We start from the raw sequence: 13,974 nt of genomic DNA on the forward strand, positions 1-13,974 counted from the left end.
TTAGGTCTATTTGCCTACGGCGAGCGGAGGAAGTGACGTACAATAGCGGCGTCCTTTGCAGCGTGACGTTGCAGGAAGTGCCGCCCCACGGCGTTGCCCTTGGCGATGGCTGGCGTCAGGGACCGCCCCTCTCCCAGCGGATCGGCTTGTACCTGGTGGCAGCTGAGTGGCCGTGCACCCTGTCCTCTCAGGCTACGCTGCAGTCCCCTCGTTCGTCAATTGGTTGCGGCTCCAGCAACTGTGCTGCCCGTGGCTCTGAGGACGTTTGAGCCGCGCTCTGCCGGGAGGTGGATCTGGCCAAGTCGGAACTTAGTGGATGGGCTTGTCTGCGTTCTTTCGAGTCGCTTGTTTCTTCCGGATCTTTCCAAGTACGCGAGATTGTGGGCAGTACTGTGCCCGTCGTTTTGTACTATGGTTTCACGAAAGGAAGAAAAAAAGTGTGTGTGTGTGTGTGTGTGTGTCCTTTTAAAGAAACTGTTACCTGACAGAAAGCCAGACCATGTTTTTGTCTTTTGTACCAGATAGTTTATTCCTTTGTCAAGTACGTTTTCAGCCCCGCAGGACACTGTCTATACCACAAGCCCCTCTCCCCTTCTGTCTTTAAGTCCTTGATATTTGACTTCAACTTCCGCTAAAACTTCTCTCCCAAAGAAGGCTAGCCACCCTCTATTTGTTAAATTTGGTTGGTCTCTTTTCACTCGAATCTTCTGAGACCTTACCTTGATATAGCGCAGTCAACCGCCTCTTTGAAAGAGGGTGGGGATTGGTACCTTCTTTAGAGGGTTATTTTCATATTGGAAGAACTTCATAAACTTAACTATGGAAATATTAGGAATCACAGTATGTCTTCTACACTAAAGTGTAAGCTTCTTGAAAAAGCATCAGTCATATAGATAAAAAAATTTTGGTAAATGAACTTTTATTCAGATTTGATAAATGTACTTTAAATTCTATACATCACACAGAGGTAGAATTATTCATAACTGCCCTGCTCTATTTTACTCTGTTTACGTTCAATGTTTTATCTCCATTTGGTGTCCCAGTATTATCCTCAACTCAGTGTGATGAAACCATTGAACTTTTATGGGACCTTCAAGATTACGTGGTGCCCCTTTATCTTACGTGTAAGGAACTGACAGAGAAGCGAAGTAACTTCCCTAGCTAGTTAGAGGGACAAAGTGGAACCATGGATTCTCACAGCCCTCAGTCCTTTGCTGTACCACCACCCCCAGTCTCACTCCTTGCTCTCTCCAAATTATTCATCATTCCAATTGCCTGTTTGTCCTCATGGTAGCATCATACTCTTGGTTTCTGCATCTTTGGACTCAAGCCTTTGAGCACTCTCCATCATCTTTGTCACCATCCCCACCCAACCTTAGTTGCAGTCTCTTTTATCTAAAGCGCTCAATTTCTGTTCATTCCATCTAAAGCTTGTACTGTTGTTACAGGCCTTCTGTTGCCACTACCACACTTTCCTCTGTTATTCCTAACCAAAATCACCCAGTATAATCTACGGCAACTCAAAAGTTGAGAAATAATTACAGTGAACTATAACTTCTTCACGTTCTAAGCATCTTTGTTGTCTCAAATTAAATGCTTCCAGGCTTTTCTTCCTTCCATCTGTACTGCATGTGATGACATACTGAACTTATTAAAAGTTTCGTCGTACCATAGCCATCCTCAGGATCCCAAATAGTTCTCCATGTCCTTTAACAACAAGTCTAAAGTAAAATCTCTACATTGACTAGGCCTTCTATATAATTAATTTTTTTTCCTTCCAGTGCTGTACACCATTTCTCTGCCCCATCAGGCCAGCATCATTGCCTTGCTTCTTTTTTCCTGCCATTTGCAATCACTTCCTTCTTGGAAAAGCTCCATTTGCCATCCATTAGACCAGCCTTTTTCTATCTTTTTACCCTGGAAGAACCATTGAAGTAATTTTTATGTCTCAGAAAACCCTACATAATATAAATATATATGTAATATAAACATATATATACATATATATGTATATATCCATCCTAGTACATTAACATGATCAGCAGCTTATAGACACGTAGACATGGTAGTCCAATAATTGTCAATGCTCTTTTTTCAATTGTAGTAAAATACACATAACATAAACTACATTAATCATTTTGAAGTGTATAGTTCAGTGGTTCACATTGTGTAACTTGGTGCTCTTTTGAGTAGAGAATGGTGTTTTTCTATGAATCTGTTTATTTTTGTCCAACTTACTACCCTACTCTGTGTAGTTTCCCCCCTCTCACAAAGGATCTCAATTCTTTTTTTAAATTTTTTTATCGAAGTAGAGTTTCTGTACAATATTATATAAGTTACAGGTGTACAATATAGTTATTCATAATTTTTAAAGGTTATACTCCATTTATAGTTATTTTAAAATAGGATATCAATTCTGATGCAAATTAAGTGGGAGAGGAAACTTCAATTTTTCATTTAATTTATTAGATTGCAAAAATTGATTTTAATGAATATTAATCACTTTATAGGCCTATATGTGCATAAAAGTGTTATTTTTGAAACTAAAGAAAATAATGTGAAATCTTTGCTTGTCTTTTGCTATGTATATGGTCAATTCTGAGTCGATCTTGAGACTCACATACACAGATCTCATTTTCAGCTGAAATAAGATTATTTCAGTCACTGTTTTTAAGCTCAAAGAAAAAGTTTGCTCACACAAGTAAGAAGTTGGAAAGTACAATAAAATGTTTATTTCGTATGAATGGCAGGATACTCTTTCACAAAAATCCAGAACTTGTAGAAAGGCAAATCAGTTAAGTTTCATCTTATGTTTATAATCATAATCTTACAAACTCTCCCTCTTCTCTCAAAGTCAGGTGCACAGGTTGAGGAGCAGATTCAGAGAAAGGAACCCTCATTCAGTCATTTACTTGTGTTAAAGGGAGGGAAAATATGGTTCAGTTTTGTTCTGCAATTCCCTCAGGTGGTTTGGTCTTAACTTGAGACCCTCACTCTAAAGTGCAAGCAACAGTAGAAACATTTCAAGATTTTTTTGGCCGTATGATTTTTCCAGAGTTTGTTTCCATTTAAAACCGAGAATCTTGTCACCTGAAACCAAGATATTTTCTCCAGACCCTAGTATTCCCACAGTTCACTTTTCAGCTGAAGCATCCTGTTAAGAACCAAAATCAATATTAGTTTCTCTTACTGTATAACAAATTACCCCAAAACTTAATGGCTCAATGTAATAAACATTATCTTCAATAATCTCCGTAAGTCAGAAATTCAGGAGCAGCTTAGCTAGGTGGTCTGGCTCTGGGTCTCATGACGTAGCAGTCATGATGTTGACTGGGGCTGCAGTCATCTGAAGGCACGACTGGGAGTGGAGGATCAATCTCTGAGGTGCCCTCAGTTCCTTGCCACGTGGGCTTCTTTACAGAGCACTTAAGCATTCTCATGACATGGCAGCTGTCTTCCCCCAGAACAAATGATCTCTTAAGTCATAAGATTTTATGCATGTGGCAGATTTCTGTGGTCTCTGTCCAGATTTTTACACAGTTTTTTAAATGTTCTCAGGTAAACTGGTCTTTGATAAGGTTAATTATTTTTGTATCATTATCCAGAATTTTTTTCATTTCAGCTCCAAAAGTTTCTACCAGCAACTCTCCTGGAGGAAAGAAAGGTGTTGTGAATTCATTAGAATTTTCTCTTTTAAGAAAGTGAACCATCTCAGGGAACAATGCTCAAATCATTGACAGGGCACCGTCGGTCAGTTGCCAACACATTTCTTCCAAGATGTACCTTTTGTTTCCAGTATGAAGACAAAACAGTAAATGTATCTTGGCCTTTGCTTGTTTTGGGCAGCATTTTATAGCAGAAAAATTTTCTCAAATTTCACTACAATTTACATCGTATAAGTGCTATCATATGACATTTGTTGTTGAAATCTGTTGATCCATCAATCTGGATAAAAGGTTGTTTTTTGGTTTATTATACAAAATCTCTTTAGCATCATGTGACATGTCATCAATTACATCAACTTATCAAACTTTGAGAGTGAAACCTTTCTAGTTTCTCATATAATGTCTTATCCTGACATTTTGCTCTCTCTAAATTTACATACTAGAATTGTGAGGTTCTTCCCAACTCTGGGTTTTTTTTCCTTTTTTAGTCAAAAAGTTCTGCCACTTGATAACTGCCTTTCTAAAAGGTGACTTTTTTAAAAGAAGTTTTTCACTGTGGGATTCCAAAGGCCATTTGAAGTTATTTGCTGTCTTACTGTGATTTGAGTGTAAGTTGTGATTCTTTATTACTATCAGAATTACCTAGGCCTAGAATTCTCTTTCATCTTCCACTTTGTCTTCAAAAATCACCACATTGAACTCTAAGTCATGTTTATAAAACAGGTGTTAATAAAGTGTAAAACAAACTAAAAAAGGAAATCAGAAAAGAAAAATGAAATCGTTATAACAATTCACTATTAACATACAAGCTCTATCCACGCATTACATTTGATTGATACATCTCTTAAGTCTCTTTTATTCTTTATCAGTTTTCTCTCCTTATTTTCTTTCATGGCATCTACTTGTTGTAGAAACTGAGTTTTTTATCTTGTAGAATTTCCCATCTTCTTGGTCATATAAACCATGTTTCTCTGTCCTCTGTGTTTCCTGGAAACTGGTAGTTGCCTGGTAGTGAGATCTGGAGAATCGATTATGTTCAGGTTCAATTTTTTTTTTCCAAGAACACTTCTTACAGCATCACACGAGGAGGCACATGACATCTGGTTGTTTCTCTTTGGGTGTTGTTAAGATTGATCAGTGGGATTAGTATATCACCCTGATCCATCTGTGAGAAAGTTCCCTGCAAGCTTTTCACCTGACGGCTTTAGCAGCTATCAATGATCCTCATCTAGATTCGTCTATTCATGAGGGATTGCAAAATGGTGATATGCTAATTTTATCATTCCTTTAGCAATTGTTAGCTGACATAAAGAACTTTTCTTCATTATTTTTTAATTTTTTTTTTACTTAAATCCTTTGTTATCATTGTCCTTTTTAATGCTTAAATTGTTTCATCTTTGGCTGTGAGAAACCCTTCAAGTTTGGTCCTATGTCTGTTAATACCACTTACTAGCCTCTGATAGGTTCCTTGCTCTCTGACACCAGATGTCTCTATCTAACATATCTTATACATTTCCTGCCCCAGCCCTTTCTTTAGGGAGCCCTTGTTCCTTTTAGTAGGAAAGGGTGTGTAAAGAACACAATCTGGCACTAAGGGGTGGTCATTGCTTCTGGATTATCACGACTTCTATGCCTTATCATTGGACAGAGACAGGAGATATCTTTAGTACATATTTTTAGAAAGAAAGAAAAAAAAACATGGTTTGTACTGATATGTCCAAAGTTAAGACTAAAGGGTCTTTGCTTCTTTTGAATTTAAACGTGTGCCTCTCCTACCCTGAAATTATGACATTAACAATTATTTACTTGAGCCTATATACATATGTATGTGTGTGTGCATAAAAAGTTGTCAAGTGTTAATGTTATTATTAACAGACTGATGAATCCTATTTAAGAGTTTGTTTGTATCAGTTTGCTGATATTTTGTTTAGGATTTTTGCACCTATAGTCATAGATGAGGTTGGTCTTCCTTTTCATTGTGCCATACATCCTGGTTGTAGCTTCTGACTACAGAGTACTGTGTGGATGATTGTGTAGGAGAAGGTGGGATGGGATGTGAGGCCTTGGGAGATTGCCTATAACTTGCTTTTTAAGTGCAGAGATACCCTGAACCCCATGAAGTTGTACCTGGAATGGTTCTCTGCTTCTCCTGCCCCAGTGTTCACTCCAGGGGAACTAGGTTAGGACATGCACTGCAGAGAGCCTTTTGTAGGCTTTATCCTGGAGCAAATGCTGAAGTAAGTTTCCTGAAGAATGGGGTACTGGCTCAACTGTTTTGTTCTTTGTTTAATTGATTACCTAGTCTATCACTTCTCACAGATTCCACTGTCTTTATTTACTTTGTGGTCTCCCTTATTCTGGATACAATTGTTGTCACTTACATCCGTTTAACATTTCAAAACCTCCTTTAAATTTTGCAGTTAATCTCTTCCTCTTTGCTTTATGTCTTCCAGTAAATCTTCACTGTTTGTATCCTGTTGATGGACTCCCTCTTCATTTCTCAATGGTACAATGGAATTATTTTTATATTTATTTTTACTGAGATGTTGGAAGGGAAGAGATGTAAACTGTATAGAATGTCAGTCATTGTGAGCCATTTATTACATTTTCTATTTGTTAATTGCTGACAGATTAGGAAAAGTCATTTTCTTATGTTGATTGTGTATCCAGTCGCTTTAATAAACTTTGACTTTAGGTCTAATAGTTTTCAGTTAATTTTATCTAAGTAGACAGTCATTTCATCTACAAATAATGGCAATTTTGTCTCGTCTACTCCAATATTTATAATTTTTTTCATGTTTATTCCCTCCAGTAACAGCAGTATTGAAATATTGCATCCTTGCTTTTATTCCCAGTTCTAATGGGTTTGGCTCTAGTGTTTCACCAGTGTGTATGGTGTTTACTGTTGGTTTCTACCCTTTATCAGGTTAATGATATTTGTTCTTTTCCTAGATTACTCACTTTTTTTAAAATTAAGAATTGGTGTTAAACTCATATCAAATACCTTTTCCATATCTTGTGATATAATTATACAGACTCTCTTATTTAATCTAGTATTTTAATTAAAGATTTTAATATACTGAATTACTCTGATATCCTAATGTTGAACACTCCCATATTTCTGAAATGGTCCCCACTTGGTCATGGCACGTTATTCTTTTACTATATTGTGGTTTATGGTATATGGTTTGCTAACATTTTATTTAGGGTCCTTGCATGTATATTAATAATTAAGAGTAGCTTATAGATTTCTTTCAGAGGCTTGTCTTATCCAGTTTTGGATAAGTATATTAGAGTATTGCTAATAAGTTGGAGAGCTTTTTATCTTTTTTCATGTTCTGGAAAAGTTTAAATAACAGAAGAATGATCTTTCCTAAAAGAGTTGGTAAAACTTAGTATCTTGGGGGTTTAAATCTTTAACTTTCCATGTCTTCTTAGCTATTCATTTATTTGAATTTTCTATCTCTTCCTGAGTCAATTCCAATAATTCCATTTTCCTGGAAATTTTCTTCCAGATCTTCAGATTATTTCATAAATTGCACATGATTTTATCACTGAAGGTTCTAAGTGACAAGCCACCAAACCAACTCTGGCTAACTTTAGTAAAAGAAAATTCACTTGGAAGATAATAGGATGTTTACAGTACTGACAGGTGACTAAGCACCTAGGCTTAAGAACTAAAGATACTTAACAAGGCCAAAAGGAATCAAAAGAAGCTTATTTTATAGCTGAAGCAGTCTAACCAGTATGCTGCTGCTGCTTCTGCTGCCTCAATAAATAATTCACAACTGTTTCTTTGTCCTCTTATCACTTAACTCAAGACTCAAACACCAGAGAGAGGGAAAGAGAGAGAGAGACTCTTTGATCAGTCCTTGGGCTATAAAAAGGAATGGAAAGAGGCTGGATATGGATTTCTCAACTTCCTTTTGGAAAGCAGGTGCCTGGAATTACTCTCCCACCAAAACAACTCGTAATAGAAGATAATTCCACACAGAAAATTGGGAACCTATTATGAAGGATAATGGATGTTGGCAGCCCCCTAAAAATGTCCACTTAAATGTCCACTTTTCCTCTAAAATTGTTTTACTCTCTCTTTTCAAAAATTATTACTCAAAATGACTCGTGTTGGGCTTCCCTGGTGGCGCAGTGGTTGGGAGTCCGCCTGCCGATGCAGGGGACATGGGTTCGTGCCCCGGTCCGGGAAGATCCCACATTCCGCGGAGCAGCTGGGCCCGTGACCCATGGCCGCTGGGCCTGTGCGTCCGGAGCCTGTGCTCCGCAACGGGAGAGGCCACAACAGTGAGAGGCCCACATACCGCAAAAAAAAAAAAAAAAAAAAAAAAAAAAAGACTCGTGTTATTTATCAAGTCTACTACTTTTTTACTTTTTGGTTTATTTACTATTGCTTATGTCTTTATTAGTTCCTTTCTATTATTTTAATTCTTTTTGTTATTTTTTAAATGGTATCCTGAGTTGCATGCTTAGTTCATTTTTTTCAGTGCTTTTTTTGTTATAAAATTTTTAACATAACTTGGATATATAAATGTCTTTTTATTTTCTTCTTTCTAAGCTTAGAAATTTCACCCCCTACCTAAGGTTTAATATTTGTTTCAATAAAATTTCTTTTAGAGATAAGAACCTTGATTCTAATTTTAGCAATATTATAAAGTATATCAATAAGAATTTGGTCAGGAAAACCAAAACCACTATAAGAATTTTAAGCAGAAAAGAATATTGGAATATTTGCATTCTTGTGGGATGAACAACAGTATACATTTAGAATTTTTTCATAGGTCTTATGTCCCAACTTCTGCCATAATAAAGTCTGAAGAAACCTGGGTATCATCTGGACTTCTTATAAAGCATTACATTGTTTCATTACATTAATGGCATTACCTTAATCAGAGCAGATAAGCAAGAGGTGGCTAACATACTGAATGCCTTGATTAGACACACATGCTCCAGAGGTGATAAATCCTGGCACATCAGTAAAATTTAAGGAAAACAGGGCTCAGAAACCTTCCAGAACATCTTCTCTAAATTAAAAGATAAATTATTTTGTCTTGTACTTCATTTCACAAAGAAGGAAGCACAAAATTTAGTGAGCCTTTTTGGGGATATTCCCTTTGGGGAATATTTGACTTCTGAGCAAATATTTCACACTGAAGAATAGTTCATTGGCTACCAGAGCAGGAAAGAGTTCTGCACTAATCCAGAAGACCCTGCAGTGTTGGAGGTATCAATGGTGGGAGAAAACATTGCGGAGTGTTTGAGGAAGACTCTGGGAGAACTACAATACAGGACCCTGGGGTTCTGGAGCAAGGCCATGCCATCTGTAGCAGAGAATTATATTCTTTTTGAGAAACAACCTAGGCACTACTGAACCCTGGTAAATGTGGAACAACTGAACATGACACTGTCACCTTATAGCAGAGATGCCCGTTATGAGCTGGGTCCTAACAGACCCATGAAGTACAAAGCTGAGGAGGCCTAGCAAAAACATAAGATGAAAATGTTACATCTGGAACCAAATACAAACAGCAAAAAAGGGCGCAAAGTACATGAGCAGGTGGCCCCAATTCCCCCCTTTCCCCCAAATCCAAACCGTTGCACCTGTGTTCCTCCCTCAGCTCACACCTGTGGCTCTGTGGGGACTCTGGTAATGACCAGCTAAAGGAGGAGGGAAAAGTTTGGATTTGGTTCACAGATGGGCTCAGTATGTAGGTACAACCTGAAAATAGCAGCTGCATTACAGCCATACTTAGTAATGGTTCTGAAAGACAGTGGTGAAAGAAAGTCATCACCATGGGCAGAGCTTCAGGTGGCACACCTCGCTCTCCACTTTGTGTGGAAAAATAAGTGGCCTAAGGTTAGACTATATACGGAATCACAGTTTCTAGAAGGGGAGAAACGTGGATGTACATATAGGAGTAGGGCTGAAGTGTAAAAATCTTTTTATCACATGTTAACGCCCACCAGAGAACATCCACCAGAGAAAAGTAATAAATAATCAACAAAATGACTCAGCCAATTGATAATCAGCCAATCTCAGTCATCAACCACCTCAGTACCAGCACAGTGGGCACAAGAATAGAGTGGCCATGGTGGCAGAGATGGAAGATACCCATGAGGCCCATAGCATGGACCCTGAAGGTTTCTTTAACTACTGCCATCAACCAATGTCCAATCTGACAGCAACAGAGACCAATGCTGAGCCCCCAAGATGGCACAACTCATCAAGGATACCAGCTAGCTACTTGCTGGTAAATTGACACATTCGGTTCTTTCAATCTTAAAAGGGCCAGTGGTACATTCTCACAGGAATAGACATAAATTGTGGGTAAGGATGTACCTTTTCTGTCTGCAGGGCCTCAGGATCATGAGCTAAAGGATTACAGAGTATTTAATCCTCCAACAGGGGATCCCGTATAACATCCTGCCGGACAAGGGAACCTACTTTATAGCAAAGGAGATGTGAGTGTGGGCCTATGACCATGCAATCCACTGGTCATATCACATACTATACCACTGTGAAGCTGGCACCTTATGGAGCATTGAAGTAGCCTGGTGAATGCCAAGCTGAGGTGCTACTTAAAGGCAATACTCTGTGAGGACTGGGTGCTATCCTCCAGGAAGCAGTATATGCATTGTATCCCCAACAGAGAGAAGACACAGGCCTGGGAGCCACAGAACAGAAGCAGGAATAACCACACTTACCATCACTTCTGATGACCACCTGGAGGCCGTGTGCTCTTGTCTCCACACTTTGTACTCTGAGGTCTGTTCCTCACAGGAAGCACACTTTTGTCCTTTGGCACAACGGGAATCCCACTGAATTATAAGGTGAACCTTCTGCCTGGTGCACACTGAGCTGCTTGTGTCCGGGGACCAGCAGGAAAGAGGAGGCGTCACCATCTTGACAGGAGTAACTGACCCTGATCCTTCGGAGGAAGTTAGGCTGCCATTATACAATGAGGGTAGGGAGAAATGTGTATGGAACCATATGAGCTGCTCAGGTGTCTCTTGTGACAGTAAAGGGATAGAAACAGCAACAATGGTCTGAGAAGTGAATGGTAATCAGGGGCTGGATAACTCCTGGAAGAGGTTGTGGGTCATCCCACCAGGTAGGTCACTGAGGTCAGCAGAGGTGGAAACTCAGGGTGAAGGAAATCCAGAATGGATAGGAAGGAGGCAGGGGGTGAGTATCAACTGCAGCCCCAAGGTCAACTGCAAGGGCAGGGGCTACAGTTCCCTCCCCTACCCCTCTCCGCAACCTCCCTCTCCTAAATAATCTCTCAGGAAGAAAGGTCCCCTGCAGTTTTGAAGGGGCCGCCCTTGAAGCATATATGGAAAGTAGGTCTAAAAGGTGCAAATGGTAGACTCTGAAAGACAGGGAGATGAGTTTCCCAGATCCGCCTTCAAGGAAGGTCTGGCTACCTGGCCGTGAAGTGTGTGGTCAGCTGACACTTCCTTCTGACAGCAACTAACTGTCAGATCCTTCAAGGTCTGCCTCAGCGACAGAGACCTGCCTCACCTAAGGGCAAGCATTTCCTGGGCAACCCTCACCAGGTGACTGAGTAAGGCAGGCAGGATCCAGCCATTTCTGCACGACCCAGGGCCACTGTGACTGGCCACTCTTGCTCCAGAGGCCCCCGTGAGCTGGGCAAGGCTTTGTCGAACCTGCATTGCGGTCTGATTTCTCTTTCTGCTCATTCCTGCTTCTCCTCCCTTCCTTTCCCAGGAGCTGATTCCTGATAAGTATCTCACGCCCCGAACTCTGTCTCACATCTGCTTCAGGAGAATCCAAACTGTTGACAGCATTTCTGCTTAGAGAAAATGATTTGATCACAGAACAACTTGTGAATGAAAGGAAGCATTTTGGTGAGGATTTCTAATGTATTCAGCATAACCTTCAATATGATGGACTTTTACTCTTACCATTTCCTAGTTTTTGTCCTTAAAGAAAAATATATAATTCTATTTTACCAAAACATAAGAAATTTCTTCTAGTGATTTCTGTCTTCTCTAGAAAACAGAACGAGGCATTGTTCAGTATCAAGGTGGGGCATCAGTTTCCTCTTCAGGAAACACAGTCCCTCAGCCATTTACTGAAGCCTTTTTTGGTTTCAGTTACGGTAAAACTCTGAAATTTTGCCAAAATCTACATGAGTTCAAAAGTACAAAGCTCTTTAGGAGGCGTGCTCTTTTTAAATATTTTTTCAGAGGTTAAAAATTAAATTTCAAAAGAATATCTGAGGTGCAGACGAGTCCACAGTAGAGATAAAGACCCTGATTGTCTCCAACATGAAGCCTGCTCATGCCGTTCTGTTACTTTTGTGCTTCTGCTTAAGTTTTTGTGAGGTAAGTAATTCAATATCTATGCAAACTATTTTAAGTAGATATTTCAAATACTATAAAAATACAGAAAACATCTTAAGGATACTATTTTGACTTAAGGATCACATAGTTCAGTTGCCAACAATGACAGTATCTAGTCAGTAACAAAGATTTTATGTTAACATCTTGATGAAAGAGCTTTAAGAAATTGCTTTTTTCATATTGCTATTCTCTGTGCATAGAAATTTAACTGAATGAGAATTTTACTAATATAGATCTATATTTACAGTAATTATTAAATCAGTAAACATTTATCAAGCTCCCTCTATCTATGTGCAAGGTAGAGTGCTGGGCAAATTGCAAGACTGATCTCTTCCTTCAGTAACCGTTTGGTACAGTTGTAGAAAGATGATACAAGTATGCCAGTGAGGAAATAAGCAAAATTTAAACAATATATGAAAACACAAGAGAAGGAACTTTTAAAAGACATATATTTAATTGCCAAAAAATGGTACAAATGCTATCTGCCAAGGGACATTACGAGAGGAAAAGTCCCTTCCTGCTAGGAGGTCAGGGAAAGTTTATGGGTCAAATAGGATTTGAGCTAGGCCCATAATTCTGGATTAGATTTGATCAGTGGAGAGAAAGAAGAAGTGATTTTTCAGCCTGAAAAAGCAGCAAGTGTTATGGCAGAAAGATAGCACAGCACTGGGCTCTTCCAGATGAATAAACCTGTTTGATCAGAGTAGAGACTTTGTAGGCAACTCAAGGAGATAAAACCGAAATGACAGGTTGTAGGCAATCTGAAAGCTGATCTATTAAAGTTAGAAATGTTTAAGACATTTTAGATACTTATTGATGATTGCCTGCTTTTGTGATCAAAGAGTTTTGAAACAATTCCAAAATTTGTTTTAATGCCTGTTTATAGCAGCAAATATTTAAAGAAAACTACCTAAGAAATCAGAATTATATACTTTGTTTCTTGTAACTTCTAAAATATATATTCAATGTTTTTAGTACAGAACAAATGGAGGTAAAGTAAATGCTTGTTGATTAAAATCGATTAAATTTTTGTAGTCTATAAATGAACTATCATGTAGCCATTAAAATTGTGCTTTTATATTTATTGAAACAAAAAAGCCCTCACTAAAAATCTTATTTTTGTTAAAGAGAAAAATACACACACACACACACAAATACACACATATAACTGCTTATATAAATGGCAATTTAAAAGTTCATGAAGGATGTATATCAGATAAATAACAGTTGGTATCTCTGAGTAATGGGATTGTTGGTGATTTTTATTTTATGTTTTATGCATTTATGAATTTTCAGAGTTCAGAAATTCTGTTTTATTCATTCTTTATTTTTCTTTTTTAAATACCAAATAAATATGTTACATTATAACAAGAAAAATTTGTTTTTTGAAAAAAAAGATATTTCAGCCACATTTTGGATTCCTGGACAAAAAACAGGGGAAAAAAAAAAAAACCAAACCTGAATGTAGTAGTTTTCACTTACACAAAGGAAAAGAGCCTCTTTCTTTTACTGAAAAATCATCCAACAATAAAGTTGTCTTCATTCCTTTAAGAAACAGCATTTTGAAAAGAGTTAATATCATATTTGTGAAAATTCCAGAACTTCTTAGAATATTAGTTTATAAAAGAAAATGGAATGACTTTTTATCCCACCTGCTGAGAAATAACCATTTTAAAATGGAGGTTACCATAGAGACAACATAAATGTGTTCAAAGAAGTTTTAAAATATATCTACATTTTCAACATGAAATAAAATATGTACAGCTAGGAGAAACGTTATTTTTGAAAGCTGGGAGCAGATTTCCTTCTAGAGAATAAAAAGCCCCACTCCCTTTTTATATCAAAACATTCTGATGAACTGATTTGGAGTCCATTTTGATGGACTGATAAGCCACCCATCATATATCAATGATGGGTGGATTATGTCATT

The 13,974-nt window shown here is 38.1% G+C and overlaps 1 protein-coding gene across 2 annotated transcripts in view; it reads left to right on the forward strand.

Moving 5' to 3' along the window:
• Positions 1-11,901: 11,901 nt before the first annotated feature.
• Positions 11,902-13,974, forward strand: part of CFI (complement factor I) — a 37,027-nt gene continuing 34,954 nt past the window's right edge. For both annotated transcript variants that reach the window (XM_082838570.1, XM_082838571.1), the window contains exon 1: positions 11,902-12,026. In XM_082838570.1, coding sequence (XP_082694696.1) covers positions 11,970-12,026 — 57 coding nt within the window. In that variant the 5' untranslated portion in view covers positions 11,902-11,969. The remainder of the gene's footprint in view (positions 12,027-13,974) is intronic.

Source organism: Leucopleurus acutus (assembly GCF_964270905.1).
Source record: "Leucopleurus acutus genome assembly, chromosome: 4".
NCBI classification, from domain to species: domain Eukaryota; kingdom Metazoa; phylum Chordata; class Mammalia; order Artiodactyla; family Delphinidae; genus Leucopleurus; species Leucopleurus acutus.